The sequence below is a fragment of the Artibeus jamaicensis genome, unplaced genomic scaffold, assembly GCF_021234435.1.
Source record: "Artibeus jamaicensis isolate MK-2021 breed Jamaican fruit bat unplaced genomic scaffold, CSHL_Jam_final contig_419, whole genome shotgun sequence".
NCBI lineage: Eukaryota > Metazoa > Chordata > Mammalia > Chiroptera > Phyllostomidae > Artibeus > Artibeus jamaicensis.
The window spans coordinates 1,592,620-1,613,573 of NW_026521824.1; the positions used below are offsets into that span (position 1 = coordinate 1,592,620).

The 20,954-nt window shown below is 55.8% G+C and overlaps 1 protein-coding gene across 11 annotated transcripts in view; it reads right to left on the minus strand.

Moving 5' to 3' along the window:
• Window positions 1-5,593: 5,593 nt before the first annotated feature.
• TOM1L2 (target of myb1 like 2 membrane trafficking protein) overlaps window positions 5,594-20,954 on the minus strand; it is a 130,414-nt gene continuing 115,053 nt past the window's right edge. For 7 of the 11 annotated variants that reach the window (XM_053665664.1, XM_053665662.1, XM_053665655.1 and 4 more), the window contains 5 exons: window positions 20,766-20,841; window positions 18,147-18,212; window positions 12,049-12,108; window positions 10,237-10,273; window positions 5,594-9,311 (listed from right to left, as the gene is read on the minus strand). In XM_053665664.1, the coding sequence (XP_053521639.1) occupies window positions 9,163-9,311; window positions 10,237-10,273; window positions 12,049-12,108; window positions 18,147-18,212; window positions 20,766-20,841 (388 nt within the window). In that variant the 3' untranslated portion in view covers window positions 5,594-9,162. The remainder of the gene's footprint in view (window positions 9,312-10,236; window positions 10,274-12,048; window positions 12,109-18,146; window positions 18,213-20,765; window positions 20,842-20,954) is intronic. The other 4 variants (XM_053665663.1, XM_053665658.1, XM_053665665.1 and 1 more) reach the window with 2 other exon arrangements.

Here is a 20,954-nt window from a genome sequence, read left to right on the forward strand (position 1 = left end):
TTGGCCCATCAGGATAACACTCCAGCCAACTAAGCTACATGGCTAGGGCAGTTCTCGTTTATTTCAATCAACCTCTTTGGAATCCCACCCCTGCCATTTAGCTCTGTCCCCAACCCACAGGGCCCTGGGTTCATTCTCCAGGCCTGTCCCCAGCCAAGCTGCCTCCTCTGACTCAGCCCCACCTTCATGATGCAGGGCAACCCAGCTCAGGTCTAAAACACAGTCCCTCTTTCTTGTGGCCTCCATCCCGACTGGTCCCAGAGATAAGCACCAAGTCTGGAGCAGGTATCCCTGAGGCCCAACCCTGCTGCTGTCCCTGAGTAGCTGTTTAGTCAAACTAACCTTGGCAGTTTGATCCTTGGAACTCTCTTGTGTCTTCCTGTCCTGGGTAATGAAGTGAGCCCACCTTCAAGGGCTGGACTGGGCCAGGTGGCCCCCAGGCCCATTGGTTGTCCCCACAGCTGGATATGGGAGGAAAGTTGTGAGCTAAAAAACTGTTGATTTCATTCCCAGCCATGGCACGTGCCTGGGTTTCAGGCTGGGTCCCTGCCTGGGGGAGTGCAAGAGGCAACCGATTGATGCTTCTCTTGCACATCAGTATTTCTCTCTCTCTTTCCTCCTCCCTTCCTCTCTCTAAAATCAATCAATCAATTTTTTTAAAAAAGAGAAGTCAGCCAGAAGTAACATTCAGGTATCTGAAAATGAAAAGACAGTGAGCTTCCCACCCTTGCAGGTGTGCAAGCAGAGAAAGGCAGGTGTGCAAGAGCTTCCCCTTGGAGAAGGGCAGCTAAGGACACTGTCAGAGGTCTAGACCCCAGTCCCTCTTTGCCCCTGGCCGTGGTGAGTCATGCCACCCCAAATACTACCTTGCTCAGTTTCCAGATTTATTCTGTCTGGCCACACCCTCCACCGGAGTAAAATTAGTGGCATACTTTAGAAGAGGGGTGCAATACCCTGGGCGAAGAGAAGCCTTGAAAGCCCAAGGCCCTAAGGCTCATCCTGGACATCCCACTCTTTGTTCCCCTCCTGGAAGTGGCTGCTGTGGAAAATTACCCAGAACAGAGGTGACCAGAAGTCACAGGGATTCCACACCTCCCTACTAAAGTGGCCCTGCTTAGGAATCCCACCCAGGGCCTGGCCCCTCAGGAGACCTTGGCAGTCTGGTGACTTCCCTGGAAAATTCTAACAGCCCTTACCAGAGAGGAGTGGGGAGTAGTGTGGGGAGAGAGGGGCTGAGGAGTGAGTCCAAAGAATACTTTCTTCACAGCCAGGAAGCAAGTCTGCTTTTTCACCCACTTGCTGTGTAGTCGGGAGCCACTTACTTCACCTTTTTGAGTCTCCACTAAAATGGGAATAACTCTTCCTACAATTACTCTGTGGAGGCATGCAGGGCATGTTGCAGTCACCGCCCTTTGAATGAGTTTACCACACATGTAAAGAGCACGGCTCAATATGCAAGCCTAACTGCAGGAGTTAGGGGAAAGGGTAATGTGAGGTCAGCAGGAGACCTAAATCCCAGACTAGAAACACCCATTGAAACTGAGGCCTGGCAGAAGCCTCTTTACATGTGGCATAGGTAGGAGATGGGCAAGGGAGTGTTAAATCTTTGCCACCAAAGATACGAAACTTTGCTCTGCAGCCTGGGATTCCCAGGTGATCAGTCCCCAAGGTGATGGTGGGAAGGGTCGGGCTGGGAGCCGTTCATCAGGGGAACCTGCTTCTCTTTGAGGTGGCTCCTTCCCCTCAAAGATTCTGAGACCCCCACACAAGCTCTTTAGACCTCTCTTGGCTGGGAAAGCTGAACTCACCCAAGTAACAGGTGTCAGGGCGCTGGGCAGCACAAGCTGTAGTCGTGTACCAGTCTGTCCTGGTGTGCCTGGGAGGGATGGGACCCGGCCCGGCTGACAGTGATGCTGCTGGCTGTGCCTGCACTAGGCACAGTCACTGGATACTTTCTCATATTAGCTCATTCAGTCCTCCCAACAGTTGTAAAAGGACTGGGCTGTTGTCATTCCCATTTTACAGATGAGGAAACCGAGGCAGGGGGAGGAGAAATGACTTGTCCAGGGAGCTGGGCTGGCTTGCCACTCAGCAGTCTGGGGCAGGGCAGCTGCTGGAGACCCAGGGGGAGTTGGGGCACAGAGCCAGACAAGCCTTGCCCCAAAGGCCCTGGCATAGCCAGTAGGCTCCCTGCCTGGAGTGGGGTGACGTGGCATCATTGAGAAACTCCTGGGATCTAGGCCCTGGGTCACATGCCTTCTGCCTCTTCGACCTGGGTGGTGGGAAGGGCCCATGGCACTGGCTGGCGGGGTCTGGAGCCAGCTGGGCCTGCTTTCTCAGCACGGCCTCCGGACCCAACACCTGGTTGGGATTGCTGCCAGGTGTGTCCTGAACACCCAGGCAGGGCCGTCCCAGGTGGCCCCACCCTCCACTCCAAGGCCCCCACCTTTGGGAATGTGGTCAAAAAGCCGGGCTTCTCCCTGCCTGACTTTGGTTTTGTCAACTGTGAGATTGGGGGGGGCGTGCATCTGCCCCCTTCCTTCCCCAGGTGTTTCTGAGCGTCTTAGAGATGAGAAGCATCTTCCGTGGGTTCCGAGCCATTCGGGGCAGGTGTCTAGCACCGGCAGAGGCTCTGCAAGGTCCCTTGTGCTGAGCCCTGCCCACTATGGGTGGAGCTGGGCCTAGTCACCCTGGGCATGGCCTAGGAGGCCATTAAAACTCCTCTCCACCCCTGGAGGCCCTGCCACCTTCCACTTATACTTCACTTCCGCAGTAGCTAAGCCAAAGCACAGGGACACCTGGAGCCCTGGCTGGGTTCTCCTGTGCTCCCTTTTCCATCTGGATGCAGTGGAATCAGGTGGCTGTTCACATGGATGATTCTGCATTTTCGTTCCATATTGGCCTCTGCTGTGCAGTGGGCAAGTTATTTCTACTTCCAATCCTTTCCAGGTCACCTCCAGGGTTATCATGAGCCACTCACTACACCCTCCACACAAGAGTTGGTTGAAAACCAAAGCTGCCTCCACAGTGTGGAGTGAGGTTCACAGACATGACAAGTGAAGGGAGACATCTGTCCCCTAGGGGGCCAACTGGCTACTTTCGGAGAGGCCAAGTGTAGACTGAGGGGGTCCCCCAGAATGGGCTCGGTCGAGTTGGTGGCAGGGAAAGTGAATGGGGACCCCAGGCGTCATGGGCTAAATCCAGCTATACATGGGTCCTGATCTGGAGGTAACTGTCCAGTGTAGACTTCACCAGTGACACTGGACTCCGTAATCGGACGCCCTCTCAGCCAGCCAGGGCTGTGAGCTCTCCTGCAGCCCAGGCCTCACTTCCCTTGTTACAAGTGAGTGTAGGCAGTGGATTTACCACCTGCGGTTTGCTTTGACAGGTCAGGGAAGGGAAACCGGCAAAGGGCAGTGACTTACTTGCTCAGGGACCTACAGTGTAGCCTATAGCCCTGGGTAGGGTGCTCTCAGAGTGTTGCGTATGGGGGGTGGAGAGGAAACAGCTCCAGACGGAGGAGTCCACTTTGTCCCCCAAAACATGTAGCTGATTCCCTAGTGCTGAGAGACTGTGCTCTCTGGAGCCTGGGCTTGGAGGTCCAGGCTGGGGCTCTTGGGGGGCCGGCCATCCAGCAAGAATGGGCAGGGGGGTCCTCTGAAATAAGCTGGAATTTCTGGATTACTCACGCCTATTGAAGGCCTCTGACCCTGCCTGCCCCACCCCCTGGGGACTCAAAAGAGACCCTTTCCTTTACAAAAGAGGCCGGTTAGAAAAGGCTCCTCAGTGCTTCCAGGGGGCAGCAGGCAGGGTCCACGCTGCCCCTCCTGGGTCTCTGGGAAGAGCCCAGAGCTCCACGAGCAGGGCAGAGCAGGTGGCCCGGAGGGAGCATGGGGGTGAGGGCAGAGTGCCCTGGGTGTACACTGGCCTCGGATTGTTTGTGCCTCCCCAGGGTTTCTCCTGCCTCTACCAAAGTCTGGTTTGGGGGTGGGAGGGTGACTCTGGGGCTCCTGCTAAAACTCCTGGGAGAGGCTGGAGCTGCGGGTACCTCAGGCAGCCACATGGAACAGCAAAGCCAGAGAGGAGCCAGTTTCTGATCAGGCCCCTGAGCACCTGCGTCCAGCTGTCCCTGACACTGAACCACCTGAATTTCTCAGTTCCGCATGCCAGTGAATTCCTCTTGATGGTGAAATCAAACCTGTTTGTGCCACAACCAAAAAAGTTCCAATATGCCTTATATAAATGAGAAGTCGGGGTTCCAAACTATCATCATCTGGGACAAGAGAGGAGCCGACACTGTTTAACTGGGCACCCCCAGTACTTCAGCAGGGCTGAGGGCACAGCAGGGACTCAGGATGCACGCCCTCCATTCTATTCACAGGGGCTGGGGCTGGCCAGTCTCCATGCTTCAGAGAGGGTCTGTGTCTCCCACTGACTGGCTGGAATTCAGGGGGTGGGGAGTGCTCTGCAGCTCCCTGGAGCCCAGGCAGGTGCCTGGCTGAAAGAAGCTCAGTGCTGTCACTTCTGGCCTGGGCTGTCCCAGTGTGACCCTCTAACTCCGTCCCCTCTGCTTCCTACCATCAGGCAGGACAGCCCCTCTTCAGCTACCCACCCCTGGGGAACAGGGGTTCAGAGCAGGTGGGCAGTCTCACTACTGGCCACGGAGATGGTGCCCTTCATGCCCACTCCTCCACATGACCCTAGGCAAGTGTACAGCTCTTTTCAGACCTCACTTCTTTACCTGTGCATGAGAGGCTGGGCAGATGCCCCTACAACGATCCCAGGTTTACCTTTGTACTTAATGAATCTACCCCACTTGAGGTCCATACTCCAACTCAGGGGGGTAAAGAGATTAAAGGAGTAGGCAACTCAAGGCTTCCACAGCCCCTAACCCCGCAGGGCGTGTGGAGCTGGCTTTCGATGGACATCGCCTGGCAGCAGTGCCCAGGGTGACTGGTTCACAGGAGGGGTCTTAAAGGGGAGAGAGGGTAGAGTAGGTGGGGACAGTGGGAGTGACTGTTCCAGAGTAGGGGCTTGGGATGATGAAAATGCTCTGAAGTCACTGTGCACAATTCTGCAGGCACTGGAAAGTACTTTAGACTAGTGAACTATATGCCATGTGAATTACATCTCAGTAAAGCTGTTACTGAAGGGGGCACTTGGAGTGGCAGCTGTTAGATCGAGCACCTAACACAAGTTCTGTAGAAAATTCAAAGGCCCAGTTAAGTTCAGGAAGCCCAGCTGTGGTGGCATCTCAGGCCTGCTTGCTCAAGGTGTCAGATGCCCCAGACGTGGAGTGCCCCCCCACACACCGGGACTGGGATAAGACACAGGGTCAAGGCCCCGGTCTGGAGCTCTCAAGCAGCTGTGCTGCCTTTACGCCTGCTGCAACCAGTGCTCCCAAAGTGGGCTCTGTCCCAGGCATGGGGACTTTCCTCCAGCCCAGCGCCCCTAGCAGCTGGGCCTTGGGGGTGGGGGGGTCTGCAGTGGGCTTCCCAGACCGCCCTCCTATCAGGGACTTGCGGCAGCTCCTGCTGAAAGACGGGTCGTCAGGTCTGGTCAGCCCCCGGACAATCACAGCCCACTCAAGAGATCACAGAGGAACGAGCTGTTTGTTTGTTTATTGTGGAATACTTTACATGCAAGAACCCAAACTCGAAAGACACTGTCTGGAAGGAGAGCCAGTGGGTGGGCGAGCACTCTGGTGTTGCACTGAACCTCCAGGGCACTGACCTGCCCTCCAGAGCTGGCTCTGCCTGCAGAAACACACAATAGCGATGAAACACCAGACCTCGGGGATGAGTGGACAACAGACTCAACACATTCCTTTCCTCAACAGTCCCCAACAACCCTGAGAACCCTCACAAACGAACTGCAGACTTTAGGACATAAACATCTATCCTCCTTTCTCCAGGAGAGGCTGGAGGTTTTCCAGGAAAGAAGCAGTGTGACCCTGGGGCTGACAGTTGTTGGGGTCGGTGGGTGGTGCTACAGGGGAAGACTGGTTGGGCCCCGCAGGCAGGCTAGGCACTGGGAGAGGAGGGTACCACGGGGGCATTCTCTGGGTGTACACGCCCTTAGTCATGGGTGGTGAAGCTGGCTGTTCCCCCTGCGGGTGGACAGGGGAGAGGAATCCTGGTCCTCACAGGAGACAGACAGCAGGCTGCATGAGGCCAGACTGCCGGCCCAGTGCTCTTCCAGGGCGCCTTTCCCTGGCTGGCGCTCAGCCCCCTGGAGCCTCCCCACTTCACATCGGGCTGGACTGAGTTAGCACTGTCCGGAGAGGCGAACTGGGGGAGTGGAGGCAGGAAGCGGAGCAAGAGTGGGGACAACGGGTAGCATCTGCCCAAGTGATCTCGGAGGAGTCAGTGTCTGCAGCTCTCTGGTGGCCACAAGAGACCTTGCTGCCACTCTTCCAGTTGAGGGGCCAAGAGACAGCACAGGTCCCACACCTCCTAGAAACTCTTGCTCTGGACCCCGGTGAGGAAGGGAAGGGCTGTGAGCCAGGGCAGGCAAGATGACCAGTCCCTTCCCCTCCCCAGCTCAGGCCAGCAACAAGCCCTCTTAGCTCTGAACTCTGTCCCATGCATGCTGATGAGACCTGGCATCCCTGCTGGGTGCCTGGGATCCCGGGCAGGGACACTCTGGCCAAAGGCCCACCAGTGCCCTGGGTCAGACCGCACCTCATGCCGTCCCTTTGGTCTACTGTCAGAAAGGCTGGCGGGGAAAATGGTTAGGTTCCATGTCTCAGCACACAGTGAACACACAAAAGGTTAAACATGTCCCCAACAGAATATTTTGACAAAATAAATACTTTAACCTGTAATCAGGTATAATTAGTGCTTATAAGGAATTGCAGAAATAATTTAGTGTCATTAAGTACACACTTTATCTGTGATTTCTAACACTTACTGGAGAGGCTGGTAGCTTGGGAGGGTTCCACTCTCCTAGAGGGCTCTGCTCCCAGATGGAAGATGGAGGGGACTCAGTCCAGGAAGCCTATGGCCTCAGGACAAAAAGGGCTGGCACCTGGGCCTATCTGTGCTTCCTGTGCAGGCCTAGGCATGCATCACGTGCTTCAGTGTCCGGGCAGACTGCCTCTGGAGATGATGTGTGAGCCGGAGGGGTGGCTCCAGGCCCGGAAGGCAGGTGACACTACCGTGTATGGTGCAATGCCTTCTTGCCAGCAGGCACAAGTCCACCAGCCCCTGCTACCCAGCTGGAGCTGGGGCAGCTCTGGACCGTGGGTATGCATTAGGTGCAGCTGTGCTGCGGTCCCCCAAAGCAGAAGCAAGCTTCAGCTTCACTTGGTGCCAGGAGCCTACTCTCCCCTCAGACCCTGGTCTGTAGAGACTTCCTCTCCTACAAGAGGCGAAGGCTGGCTCTTCCGTCACAGGACACTGGGCGGCTGCCGTGGGGCCGTGGCTCCCGCAGGACTGCCCACCTGATGCCTGGCGTCCCACAAGCACAGGCTGGCACACTGGCAAAGGTGAGCCCTGGCCATCAGCAAGGAAGGGCCAGGGATGCTCCCTGGGGTTGCTGGGTATGACTGCAACCACAGCCACCTTCTCTGAAGCTCAGGTCAAGCCTTCGGACTTCAGACATGTTAATGTCCAGATTGGCCTACGGGCCTCTGCCCTCAGGGAATGTGAGGAGAGGTGTGGGCTAGCCAGGGCCAGAGTGAGGGAGAGTGGAGGTCTGGCAGAGCCCCCAGCTGCTCTCTGGGTGTCCTCTGAGGACCTGCGGTGTGACGTCTCTAGCTGATCCTGCCAGATGGACCCCTAGCCTGATCCCAAAGCCTCCTTTCTGGAGGAAGCTGCCGTGGTGCTAGGCAGCACTCACCTGTGTCAGCCCAGCTCCTCCTCCCGCATGGCCGCCAGTGGGAAAGGCTGACCGCATGGTGGGGTGGGAGCATGTGAGGCCTGACACCTGGGCAGTGCAGGCCAGAGCACTGGCCTGGGTCCCAGAGACCACGGGATGGTGTGGAGCTGCTGTGCAGGCTGTTTTTGGGCGGCGGCAGCAGCAGCAGCAGCAATAGCACAGGCAGGGGTCAGGCTGAAGCTGGCTTGGACTGAGCCTGGAGCACCTCGCCCACAGCCAGAGACACGGCAGCCAGGACTCAGGATGGAAGCAGGTGTCATGGGGCCCTGGCAACTCCAAGCTATGCTGATTGGCTTGGAGAGAGAATACAAATCTGTGGCCTTGGGGGAGGGACCTGGGGTGGGAGGGAGTGAGGATGTCACTCCAAAGCAGAACAGCCTGTGGAAAAGGCCCAGGCCCAAGCCAAGGAGGAGAGAGACCTTAGTTTTGCTTTGGATCCAAGCATGGCACAAAGCTGTCTGTGGCTGGGCCCTGCAGGCAGGGGCTCAGAGGCTGCCATGGACCAGGCTGAAGGACCGCACAGAATGCTCACAAACCCACAGAGCAAGGCCTCCCAGGCAGCCCTCCACAGACGGCGGCAGAGGGACGGAGCGTGTAGTGTGGGCAGTTTGGTTTTCGGTAGTGTTTGCTAATTGGCAGACCTGCCTCCCCTGATGCCAGCAGTATGTGGGGCCAGAGGGGCTGCTGGTCTCAGGCTCTGACGCTGAGTCCCAAAGAGAGGTTCAAGAGGAGAGCTGCCAGAGGCACCCCACAGAGCCTTCTAAAGTGCAAAGCATGCCACATGCCACCAGGTGACACCTGCCCAGAAGCAGTAGCCCAGGAGGGAGATGGAGCCTGCAGGGGCAGACAAGCCCTTTCTGAAACAGAGGAGCAGGGAGGGCAGGCCAGCCTGAGACCTACTGAGCCAGGGAAGGGGCAGGGGCATATGGAGGAAGGGGCCAGGGTCTGACCCCCTTCTCTGTGGGCAGGTGACCTTGCCCGAGGCTGGGCCCTGCTGCCTGATCCTCCTGGGAGGGACTATGAGCAGAGAGAGACTCTGGATGGGAAGCCCCCCCCCCCCGCCCCCCAGTCACAGCGATACTGTCCCACCACCTACCACCCAGAGAAAAGGTGGCTAGAGCTGTCCTGACCAGTGGGAGGCCTGCAAGCAAATACATCGGCATTTCCATGGAGACATCAACACAGGGCCACAGGGCCTTGTGGGGGCTGAGGACAGGAAGAAGGGCCAGTGGCTGGAGACAAGAGGGACCTGCCATCTGAGGAGCCACGCCACAGACCAGCTCACAGGGTGAAGAGGGCGTCCTCTGATCGCTCAGACTTCTTTCGGCCGGGAGTGTTGGAGGCTGGGGCTGGGGCCTCCACAGGGGGTGAGGGGAGGTTGGGAACCATTTCAGCAGCTTTGGCTCTTTCTTCAAGGAATTTATCAAACTCTGCAATACAAAACCAAGGCAGGAGCCAGGATTGGTGGAGGGTCAGGCCCACATGGAGGCTCAAACAGCCTCCTCCTACCTGCTCCCCACAGAGTGCCACTCACTGGTGCCCACAGGTCACCCCAGCACGAGTGCCTCTGGGCATGCCGCGGCTTGGGGCCTGGCCTGGTTCTTGGACTCTGCCTCCAGATGAGCAGGGAACTAACTCCCAGCTGTGAGCGGCTGTGGGGGACAAGGACAGTTACATTCCTGTCCCCTGTAACTGGGAGCTTTTCCATTGTGCTGGTTAGCACTGGAAGCAGGGCAGGGAGAGCTGGAGGGGTGGCCCAACTTAACCTTGGCAGGGAACACCCCCCCCCCCACCAGCTGGAAAGCAGGATCCTGTGCCTGCAGGGGGCCTGGCCAGGTGTTCGGACTGAGTGAGGAGCCCACGCAGAGTGAGTGAAGGCCGGTGGGCCGAGGGGAGGTACAAGGCGCAATGGAAGAAGGAGGTGAGAGAGGTGGCGTGGTGCAGGGACCCTGATGGGGGCCTCCCCGCATGGCCCATATAGCTGGCTCCTTGGAAGGAGGCCACAGACTCCAGGCCTGGGGAGGTCCCCAGGTGCCCTCTGGACTGCATATCACAGGTCTGGCTTCGGCCAGATTGAGCATTGAGGGGTGGAGCAAACTGGTTAGGAGCACAGGTTTTGGGGTCATGCGGACACAGGATGGTAATACATACCTACTATTCACTAGCTCTGTGACACTTCCCTCACCAGCATGAGGCTAGGATGGGACAGTCAAAAAGCTCCTGCCCAAGGGGCCCAGCTTAGGCCAGGTACCAGACGGCACCCAGCAGTAGGAGTGCCAGCCCCTGTGCACCCCAGAGCCTGGGAGAGAGCAGCCAGAGGGTGGGGTGCTGGGAAGCCATGGCCAGCTGCCATACCTTCACTGGTGACGCCCTCTTCCAGGTCATCGCCCTTCTGTGGGAGGAGCAGAGAGAGCCCATCAGGACCCCACCAGCCCGCCCCTTGCCCCCACAGTCTGGCTCCCCGTCCCAAGTTCTGTAATAGTCAGGTACTATTTATCTTATTGGAGAGATACAAGCTCTGTGTTTTAGAAAGCAAAAGCAAAAACCACTTAAGAAGGTTCTAGGTTTTGATCCTCCAGAAGGGCCCAAAAGAAAAATCCAGAGAAAGGTGCAAGTCGGCTATTGGGGCTCGGCTGCGGAGCAGGACCATGGGAGACCTGTGCCTACTTATCTTACCCAGGGAGGCCACGAGGCATGCTCAGGCCCCCCCTGGAGCTCCAGCACTCAGCACTGCTTTGCAGCCAGCTGCAGGCTCCCAGGAAGTCACTGTCCATGCCAATAGCTGGGGAATACAGAAAGCTTGGAAGGGCCAGAGCCATGAAGCCACGGCACAGGGCCTGACACCAGGCAGCGCCTGGCTGCAGAGCACTGTCTGGCTGGGAGCCATGTCCCGTGGCTGCCTAGGAGCTGCGCCAACTTTGTCCTGTGGCCCAGATTCTATCGCCTGCTACTATTCCTGAGGAGCCATGGAGGCTCTGTCTCCTCTTAACAACGAGAAGGGGTCAGACTTGGTTTTGGTGGGAGAACGCAGTAGCCACTGAGAACCCACTGCACTGCCAGTGACAAGAAGAGAGCCGGACGAGATGCGGACGAGGCCTCGGGCTGAGCAGGTGAGCAGGAGACCAGGCTTCCTTCCTTGCTCTGCGGCCGGCCTGCTCCACAATCCTCCCAGGCACGTCTCTCCCCATTTCTGGACCTTGGGGCACCTATCCCTTGGGGAATGAGGGCCTCGGCCCCTCCTACTTTGTTGTGAGGGGAGCTGTCTCTTTTCCAGGCACTCCCTTTGTAAAGGCACAATGGGGCACTTTCTTCCTCCCATGACATGGCACCTGGGTGGCCAGTAGTGTTGCTGGGAAACCTGACCCTCCAGGGAGGTGGCCCCAAGCAGTGGGAAGCCCTATCTCAGGTCTGCTCCCTTTGTGTGTGGGGGCCACAGGCAGCTCACAGCCAGCTAGGCCAGACCTGTGATTCGAGGACTTCCAGACTCTGAAGAGGCAGCTAGGAGCACTCACCCACAGCGCGGGTGGCTAAGAGTAAAAGTGCTCTGCAAGGAGTGATGCCAGCCGTCCTCAGGGCCAGCTTGCACGAACAGACACACACATCCTCAACCCCTGCCCCACTCTGGGCACAAAGACAACAGTCTCCAGGGCAGGAGTTCTCTTAAATTCGAGATAGAAGATACTGGGGGAGGGAGACAACAGTGGATTTAACATCCCGTTCCTCTTGTGTGTATTGAAAGAAATGAAAAGCAAAAAACAAACTCCTCCTCAAAAACAGGCCCTCTGCAAAAAACAAAACCAAAAGAAAACAAAAAACAAAAGAACCCAAGCACACACACACCTGAAACTGAAAAGTGACTGGGGAAACATAGCATGTATTTTGGAGCTAGCTGGAACTAGCTGCACCCCAGCTCCGCCTCGCCACCAGCAGGCTAAGGTCCTGGGCTCACAGGTCCGCCACAGAGCTGGCCTCCACTGGCCACGGCGGGGAGGGGGGGGGGGGGGGGGGAAGGCCAGCTGCAAGGCTCCACTGCTCAGGGGACTGCTGGAGCCACACCTGCCCCTGCCTCCCTCCTCCACCAGCCCCTGGGGAAGCAGTCCCTTGGGGCTGTCCCCAGGCCTGTCCTTGCCACACCCCACTACTTGAAAGAGAAAAGTTGAGTCTCACCAGGTCCGTCCTGAGCCACACCTCAATGTCGTCCATGACAGAGGGCTGCGAAACAGGGATCTATGAAGGTGGCAAGCGGTGGGCCAGGCAGCCGCACAGCCAGGCGAGGGAAGACAGAACACCAGACAGAGTAAATCATCAAAAGCAACCCCCAAATGAAACCAAAACATACACAGAGCAAAAACAAAAATAAAAACAAAAACTACATTGGCACAGCGGGCATGGGCAACACAAGGCAGCCACGTGAAATGACAGGGGAGGAAGCAATGAGGAGGCTGGTTCGGGGAAGCAGGACTAGCCAGTGGGGGGGGGGGGGCAGCGCACGTTCTTGAAATGGAGAACTTTCTGTGGCACACCAGGCTGCAAAGCCTCGTCAGTCTAGGCTGTCTAATCTCGTCAGTGTGCCACTCCTGCAAGCTGATTTCGAACTCACTGGTGATGGCAGTTGCAGGAGTGCTATCTGGTTGCTGTTGACCGAGTCCCTGGGGGCAGGGTGACTCAGGAGCCACCAGGGGCCCCCTAGGCCCCTAGGGAGGCGCTGAGCGACAGTCTGCCCAGAGCCAGGGTTCGGGTGGTCAGGTGGCTTCGCATCCAGCCCCAGGAGCCCACTGGAGTTCTGTGTGCTCACTGAGAGTATTTCGGAATTTGTCCTGGTGCATCTCGGAGTAAGAGAGAGGCACCGGGGTCTGGGTGTGGCCTACACAAGGCAGCACATTTCACCATCGACAGAAACAAGAACAGAGACTTCAGTGACTAAGGGAGGGACTGCGGGGCTTTGGCCATCTTCCTGCCTCTTCAAGTGACTAAGGAGGTCTGAGTGCAATGGCTTCCTTAACCTTGCCCCTCCTTTGGGGCTTTCGGCAGTCAAAATGAAGTTCAGCCACGGTCTGGGCAGTGGTGGTCAGGGCAGACCCCAGCAAACAGGTGTGCCTCATTGGTGCCTGAGCACGGTCCACTCGGGGATACCAGCCCAGTGCCTTGGAGGCAATGTTCTAAAAATACATTTGGCTAGAATATTTCAGTTGCTGTCAGCTATAATGTGATGAGAAGTAAGGGTAACCTTTAACCCCCTGGAAGTCACGTTAATGAAATGGAGTTCCTCAGCCTAGATGAATAAGCTGACTGACCTTACTTGAAGTGACCTGCTTTTCCAACTAGCCTGGGTTCGAGAAGTATTTCCAAGAGGCTCACTCACAAGCCCACAATGTCACAATCTGGGTAAGAATGAAATAAGCAGTAAGAGGACTATCTCCGAGTTTGCCAGATCTAAAAAGTAACATGATCTCAACAAAGGAGAACAAAGACTTCTTACCACCAGCCCTGCCCTACTGTGACGGGCTACTCCTTGAGGTCGACACCTGCCGCTGACAGGTCTGGGTGGCAGGGGATGAAGGAATTTCCCCCACGCACACTGGACAGGTGCCTGAGATTTGGCCGGAGCCTCACACACCCACTCACTGAAGCTGAAGACCCGTCCCCCTGGAGAACTGCAGCAGCCTTCTGCGCTCAGGCCTAGCTGTAGGCCCGGCATGGGCAGTCCTCACACACCTTCCTAACAGTTCAAGGTTCCCTGCTTTTGTTTTATTTCTTTGACTTACTAAGGACTTAATGCTGGAATGAAAAAATACCAAGGAATTCCAATCACCCTGAAATGACCCCTAGGGACAAAGACCACATGACTCTCACACTGGAGGGCACTTGTGCCCCAGTGGAGGGACCAAGAGCACTAACGACGGCTCGACATTCCCCACGGAAAGGAAGCAGCAGAGCCTGTGGGGAACTGGCTCTCTTCACACTTGGGGCCAGACTCTGCCTTCACACGTCCCCTGACAGGACATGCCAATTCTTAGACCTTGATGCTTCTAGGTCAAAATGTCAGGCCTCTGGGAGGATAAGTGCCACGCCAGGCTCCCAGAGCTGACGCTAAGAAAGTCTGCTACATCTTCAAAGAGAAAAACAGCCAATGGCAGCTGTCGGAGGGAAGGCGGGGCTTTTTACCTCCCAGCTGCGGTCTGCCCAGGGCCCACGGACAGGGCTGCCGAGGGTGTTGCAAAGTTTGAAAAGAGACATTAAGGGGTCATGGGCCTTAAACCTTCAGATTTTGCTTGTAATTTTTTTTTCTGTTACTCTTCAAAAGTAAGTCTCTTGTGCCCTGGAATCATGCTCCAGGTTTTCTCCTTCGAGGATTAATCTTGAGAAGCCGTGTGCTCAGAAGAGAAACACTGACACTGGAGGCACTGCTCACAGGCTAAAGGAAGTCCCCCTGCGGCTGGATCGTGGAAACACTGCCTCCCTCTCCTAGACCTCCCCACACCCTGTTGTGTGCTTATGGAAAGGCATTCTGCAGGCAAGGCCCAGAGCGGGCTGGGCCTGCTGAGTCCTGAGCTCACTGGGGTCAGGTCTGCCAAGTCCCTTCCCTCTGGAATTCTTTTTCACCCAAGGGCTCCAGAGGCTTGGCTTTCCTAAGAAGCCTCCAAGCCTTGAGCCTTGTGTGGAGAGGCAGGAAGAGGGGTAGGGGCTCAGGCAGTTCTTGGCCTCAAGTTTCCTCATCTGTGAAACAGGATGATAGCTAGGTGGTACACAGCGTTCGTGATTCATGGTTCTAAGTCCCTTCACTTCCAGGCAGGTGCGTGTTTTTAAATTCAGAAATCCACAGGCAGAGCTCTGTACTGCCCATGCCTGCTCTAGACTCACAGCTGTTGGGTCTCGTGGAGGGACACGTGGTCAGGAAGCCACGCCCTGGACATGCTTTTAAAGACTGGAAAGACCCCCATGGGACCAGAGGTGGCGATTCCCAGAGTCAGAATTGCTCTACCCGGCAGCAGTGCCAGGTCTTTGGAGAAAGTGGGTGCTGACTTAATCGCAGGGTCGAAGGAAAGGGATCTCAAAGTGGGAGGACCAGTCTGACGCCTACCAGGACGGCAAGAGTTGCTAGAGACATAACTCCCTGTGGGGAGCATCCTGAGGTGGGACGGGTTTTGGACGAGGGTCCACGAGTGACTCGGACTTGCATGGCCCTTCTGGGCTGTTAAGCGGACTCCTTCCATCCATAGTGAGCCAGGAGTTGAGGCTGAAGCCACGATTATGGATGCTTAAATGAACCTTTTTAATAGATTGACCACCAGTTGTTAAAAAAATTTTTTTTTAAAGAAAGAAACCCAGGGATGTCAGAAATTACTGGAATTGACTCCTTAGGGTTTGAAAGGTGCTTGGCCTCAGGGCATGAACCCTGCACCTAGGGGTGGGCTAACAGTGAAGCGTGCACAGAAGAAGGCAGGGGCTGACCACGCTGGCCAGACATAGTGCCTGGGCTACGGAGCCCTCCTGCCCCTCACCCCACTACACCAAGGCCATAAGGAGAGCACCACAGTGCAATCCCTCCTCACAGTGCACGAACTCTCAGACGGACTAAATGGAAGGGGCACCCTGCTCTGCCCACAGGGCCTGGAGGAACTATGAGGGGGGGAGAGGATGCTCCAGGGTCCCGCAGATGTAAGGGGCGCCTTGACTAGAGGAGAGGACACTGGCCTTGGCCATTGCCCCATGGCATCAGGCATGTCAACTGGGACTGTGAGGCCTCCATGTTCTCAGCCATCAAATGAGGACCAGCCCAGCTTATCCCTAAAAGACTATGGGCTCTGTCCAGCTGTGGTTTTAGCATCTTCTTGGGTCATTATCTGGGCTGAAGGCTGGTCCACGGGGTTTGAAGAAGAGTGAGTTGGAGGAGGGAGATAGAAAGGGGAAAAGAGATATGAAGAAAGAAAAATAAAAGCCACCTTCCACAAAGACGAGGGACTCAAGCTAACTCCCTTTAAGGTCGGGCAGGCAGGGATGGCTCGGTGGAGGCAGCAGTGAGGGTACCAGGCTCATCGGCCGAGACCAAAGAGAAACTGGCATGTAGGTGCTAGTGGTAGATGGGACCATAGCTGTGGGCAAGCTCTCTGCTATTGGCTGGTCCTCACTTGCCTGCAGGGAGAGCAGCTCTGCTTAGGGTACAGGAGGGCCACCTGCCCAAAGGGAAGCAGTGCTGCCACCAGCTTGGTTGCAGCCAGTGCTCCATTTGACCTCAGGCTGGTGGTGTCTGGGATCCTCCAGGTCTAAGTCGTGAACTCCCACCCCTACCCTAAACCTGGGCTTTGGCAGAGGCCTCTTTTTACCTACTTCTGTTCTTACTGCAAATTTTAGGCATTCACTTCCAGACAACCTCCTGGATGGACACAGCCTGTGGGGGCACACTCCTCTCTAATAACAGCCAGAAAGAGGCCAGAAAGCTGGAGGGCAGGGAGAGCACACGCACCAGCAGTCTCTGGGCGGGCTGGTTCAGGATGGTTCTCAGGGCTTTCTTCGATTGGTAAGGAGCCTGCTGTTAACTCTGGTCCTGGAAGTCCCAGGAGAGCAAGGGTCTTTCTCCCACAGCTCCAAGCCCCAAGGAAACCTAGTGGTCTGATTTCCAATGCAATGGGAGCTGTTTCTGCAGCTCAGGTGTGCTCCTCTGGGAAGGTGCAAAACCTTCCCACGGGGATCCCACGGCCGCCCAGCTGTGAGGCAAGGTCTGTGAGCCCTTTGGTTTCTCTCAATAGTACAGAAAGTTTCCAAATAAAGAATCTGTGCCTGTGCGGTTTGGAAAGACTCAGGGTTCTACACTACAGGAAATAAGGCAAAGCAAATTAATGTACATCATTTAAACAAAAAACACTGCAGCTAGGCGGGAGACCAGGTTAGCTGTTAGTGGGGCTTGTTTCTAGGGAGTCGGGAACTGCAGCTCTAGGAGGAGACAGGGTAGTCAGAGGGCGGCCTGTGTGGGCAGGGGCAGGCATCACCCCCAGCTGCCAAGGCCACACTCAGGTATATGTATATATATATATATATTTTGCAGGATTAACAGGCACGAGGACTCATGGCTGAACTCTCCCAATTTGGACAAAGGAGTGGCCATGGTCTCCAGGAGTCCTCCTGCTCTGTAGCCACCCACACATGTGGGCCAAAGCACCAGCCCATCCCTGAATCAGCCAGCGAGGGGCTCAGGCAGCCCTGTCTCTAAGAGTGGCCATGAGGTCTGGTGCAGAACAGAGCAAGGCGGGGGGGCCTGCTGCTCCGGCAGGTGGAGGGGGACAGGCCCCACCTACACATGGCTGTGTAAACGTCACCAGCTCCAAGCCCCATGGTTCTGACAGCTCAGCAGGGCCCACTGCCTTGATGCTGGGGCCCTGCCTGAACACCCCTCTCGGGGAAGAGAGGGCCACAGACTGCCGCAGTCCCAGAGGGGTCAGCGGTGCTTCTTCCCCAGGAAGGGACCAGTGTCTCCCCAACTCCAACTGCAGGGAGAGTTCTCCGTTCCTCCCCTGCAGCGACTCCACTCTGCCCCGCCACTGCTGCTGTGGTGACCACACTCACGCAGACCTCTGTCCTCTACGTCAGGGTGACAGGGAGGGCTGTAGCTTCAATGAGGGGCCACAATCGTTCCAATGCCCAAAGCCTAGAGCAAGGTCACCCTCTCTCTAGGTACCAGCTTAGGGTCACCTGACCAGATGAGGCAGAAAAGGCCCCCCCAGGCCTGTGTCCCAGAAAAACTTTACTTCTTGAGTAATGTGTTTATGATATTAAATTCTGTGGCTTTGTCTTTTTATTCTGTTCCTATCATGTTTGTGTGTTTCTTTAAGTAGTCCCAATCCCTCTGGGGGACATGGTAGATACAGGTCGCTGCTCTCCTGTAGTAGAGTAGAGCCCATCAGCCTAGGACTGCCAAGTTCACTGGCCACAAGGGCTTCACCAGCTGGCCAGGTGCTTTGAGTCTCTTCTCGGAGAAGCGAAAGCCACAGCACCTGTGCCTGCCCTGGAAAAGTGAGTGCTGTGAGTCTCCCTTACTCCTGCACATGCTGGGACCCTAAGGTCCCAGGGCACAGACCTCAGTAGAAAACCAGAGCAGGTGTTTTCTGGGGCTGGAAGCCTGTGGCTTAAGATTATGCAGAGATAGGAGAAAATTTGGCACCCAGTCAGAAAGAGAATGGCCTTGTTCTGTCTGACTCACAAGGGCTTAGTAGGTAACACAGGTTAAGCGCTGGGGGGACAAGGGCTCTGCTCAGCTGGTGACCTCTCACCATTCCTTGGGTAATGAGCCAGCTGTCTATGGGCTCCAGGTCAGAGTCCCCACCTTTAACTCTCTTCTGGATGGAGAAGAGAAAAGTCACAGCAAGACCCATGATAAAGAGGCAATAGTGCACATCTCACAGAAACAGAGAAGCCTCTGTTCACAGCCAATCATCTGTCACATAAAGACATGTGGTCTGACGCATCCCCACCCCTAGCACGCCCCCCTCACCTACCTGGAAAACAGAAGTTTAGTAACCGAGAATCACAACAGGGCCACATACACTCAGCTGCCCGCTCCCGCGCACTCGGAAAGACCTCACAAGGGCGAAGTCTCACCCCAGGCGGCCTCTCCCCATGTGGGCTCCCGGGGTGGGCAAAGGGCCAGCTTATCAAAGGACCAGCTTTCACAAAATCATTTCTACTTTTTTCTAACTTATATTTGCTTTTTCTTCCCTTTTTCCTCTTCAGTTACCCATGTGCTCTTTTTCTAAACTCTTAAAACTCTGAACTTGGGTATATCACCTTTTTAAACAATTGTTTTTTAATCCTCGCCCAAGGATGTTTAATGATTTTAGAAAGAGATGGGAGGGGAAAGCGAGGGAGACAGAGTGGGGAGAGAGAAACAGCGACTGGTTGCCTCCTGTATGTGTTCCAACCGGGGATCAAACCTGCAATCAACTGACCTACCCAGCCAGGGCACCTTCTTTGTAAAATGACAGAGTATTTAAAAGTATTTAAAGTATTTAAAGCATGACAAAGTATTTAAAGTTAAGACAACTGAATTTGGCTGCACTGTGGATGTGTGGCTATACAACACTCCCTTACTGTATTCCTAATTTCTCTTGACCCAGTTCCCATTTCCAGGCCAGCCTGTTTCAGTACATGGAACAGAGTAACCTGAAGATACATGTGAGTCAGTGTTTGAGTACACAGATACACAAACACACTGAGACACACAGAGATAGACACAGACGCACACAGACACACAGAGACAGACAGACACATGCAGAGGCACACACACACAGATATACACACACAAAGACATGGTCACAGGCACACAGAGATACACACAGACACACACAGCCTACACAAACCCTGCTTGCCAGCACCGCCTCACCCAGCAGCAAACATGAAAAGCACCCGTCCACCATCATATGGAAAACATGCTGTAGTCATTAAGACCTTTGACAATGGAGACCAGCCAAGCCACACCCAGAGGGTAAAGGTGGGCAGCCAGTCCTATCTCCTGGGCTCAGACCCAGGCATGGGCATTGACCATGGCAAAAATGTGGTAGGACAGCACTGGCATGGACATGCAGGCCCTGGAGACTGAGTGAAGCAAACGGAGTCAGCCTGGCAGAGGGCGGGGCAGCTGGCCAGGTGGAGCTAGGGGAGGGATGCCCTCATCTGGCAGGGTGCTCTCAGCCTGGCTCCCAAACGCCCTTCTTGGATTAGGTGGGAGGACATTCTAAGTAACGGGAGAACCAGAACCATGGCCAATGCACAGATTCTGGAATTCCCAGCCTCAGGTGGCACTGCCCACCCTTCAGTGGAAAGGCAGGGGTACTGAGAGACCAAGGCCACTGGGCTGGCTCTCCTGTGCCCCCTGGTGGCGAGTGCACAGGGACGCAGAGCCTTCCTATCAAGTCAGGAGGACAAGGGGTCCTAGTCCTCCCAGTCCTCCCAGCCACAAGCTTCCTCAAGACACACCAGGTTGCAGCACTGCTACCTCCTAGGCCCATGTGGACAGGGGCTGCTGCAGGCTGACCTCTCTGTCCAGTGAAGAGGAGCACTGCCCCTTTTTAGCAGAGCTGGGCAGCCTTGGAAGAAGTTCTAGCCCTCCCCTCTCCCACTCCTGCAAACAAGCATTCATTCAAACACTGCCACACCCATTTCTTAGGCAAAAGGGGAGCAATCTCAGGAGAAGCATTGAGATACAAATCCTTTCCCCTGTGATGATCTGAAATCCTGCAGAAACCAGGGTGTGTCTGGGGCTCTAACACTTCCATCCACGTCCAAGTCCCTCTGCCAGCAGCCGTGGTCTTCCTTCCAGACGAGGAACTTCTAGAGACAGCTTCCTAGCCACCCCCAACTGCTCCTCCCATGCCTTCCACCCCAGCTTCCCAAACAAACGCTGACCATCAGCTCCCCTCTGATGAGGTGGGAACTGCTCCTCCTGGCCGGCTACCCATGGTCAGCAGAGCCATGGCTGGGCCACATTCCCATCCTGATAAGGTCATTGTTTTGTCAGAGCGCTGCCCACCCCAGAGCACTATAGCATCTGAGGGGACACCCCGTCTGGCCACAGGAGACCTGTGGCCTGAGAGCGCAGTGCCACCACGAGAAGGAGAGCTGGGTCCTGGGGTCAGACCTCCTAGGTGTGGACCCTGCCCACTGTCTGCTCGCTGGGAGCCTGTTTCCTCTCGGGTGTCATGGGAAAGCTGACCCAGGTGTCACCATGGGGTAGGGTGAGGACTCCATACGGTTAACAGTTTCTCACCCTAGTATTCCCCAGCATGACCCACCCTCCACACAAGCCAGCCACTAAGTTAACCAGCCAGCTTTACCAAACTGCCTGACTTCACCGTCAGAGGCCTCTAGGCAGACAAACAGGGTCCCAGACCTACCACTTCGGATATCTGTTTCCGACTGTCTAGGGCAGAGGCGAGTCCTCCGACAGCCTGGGGATCTTCGTAGGTAACCCTGGAGATGAAGCAGCACAAGCAGAGTCAGTCCTCCAGAGGCACAGTCCTTGGCATTTGGGCAGAAGCCAGGGCTCATCTGTTGGTCTCTCTGCCACCAAAACCAGGAGCCCT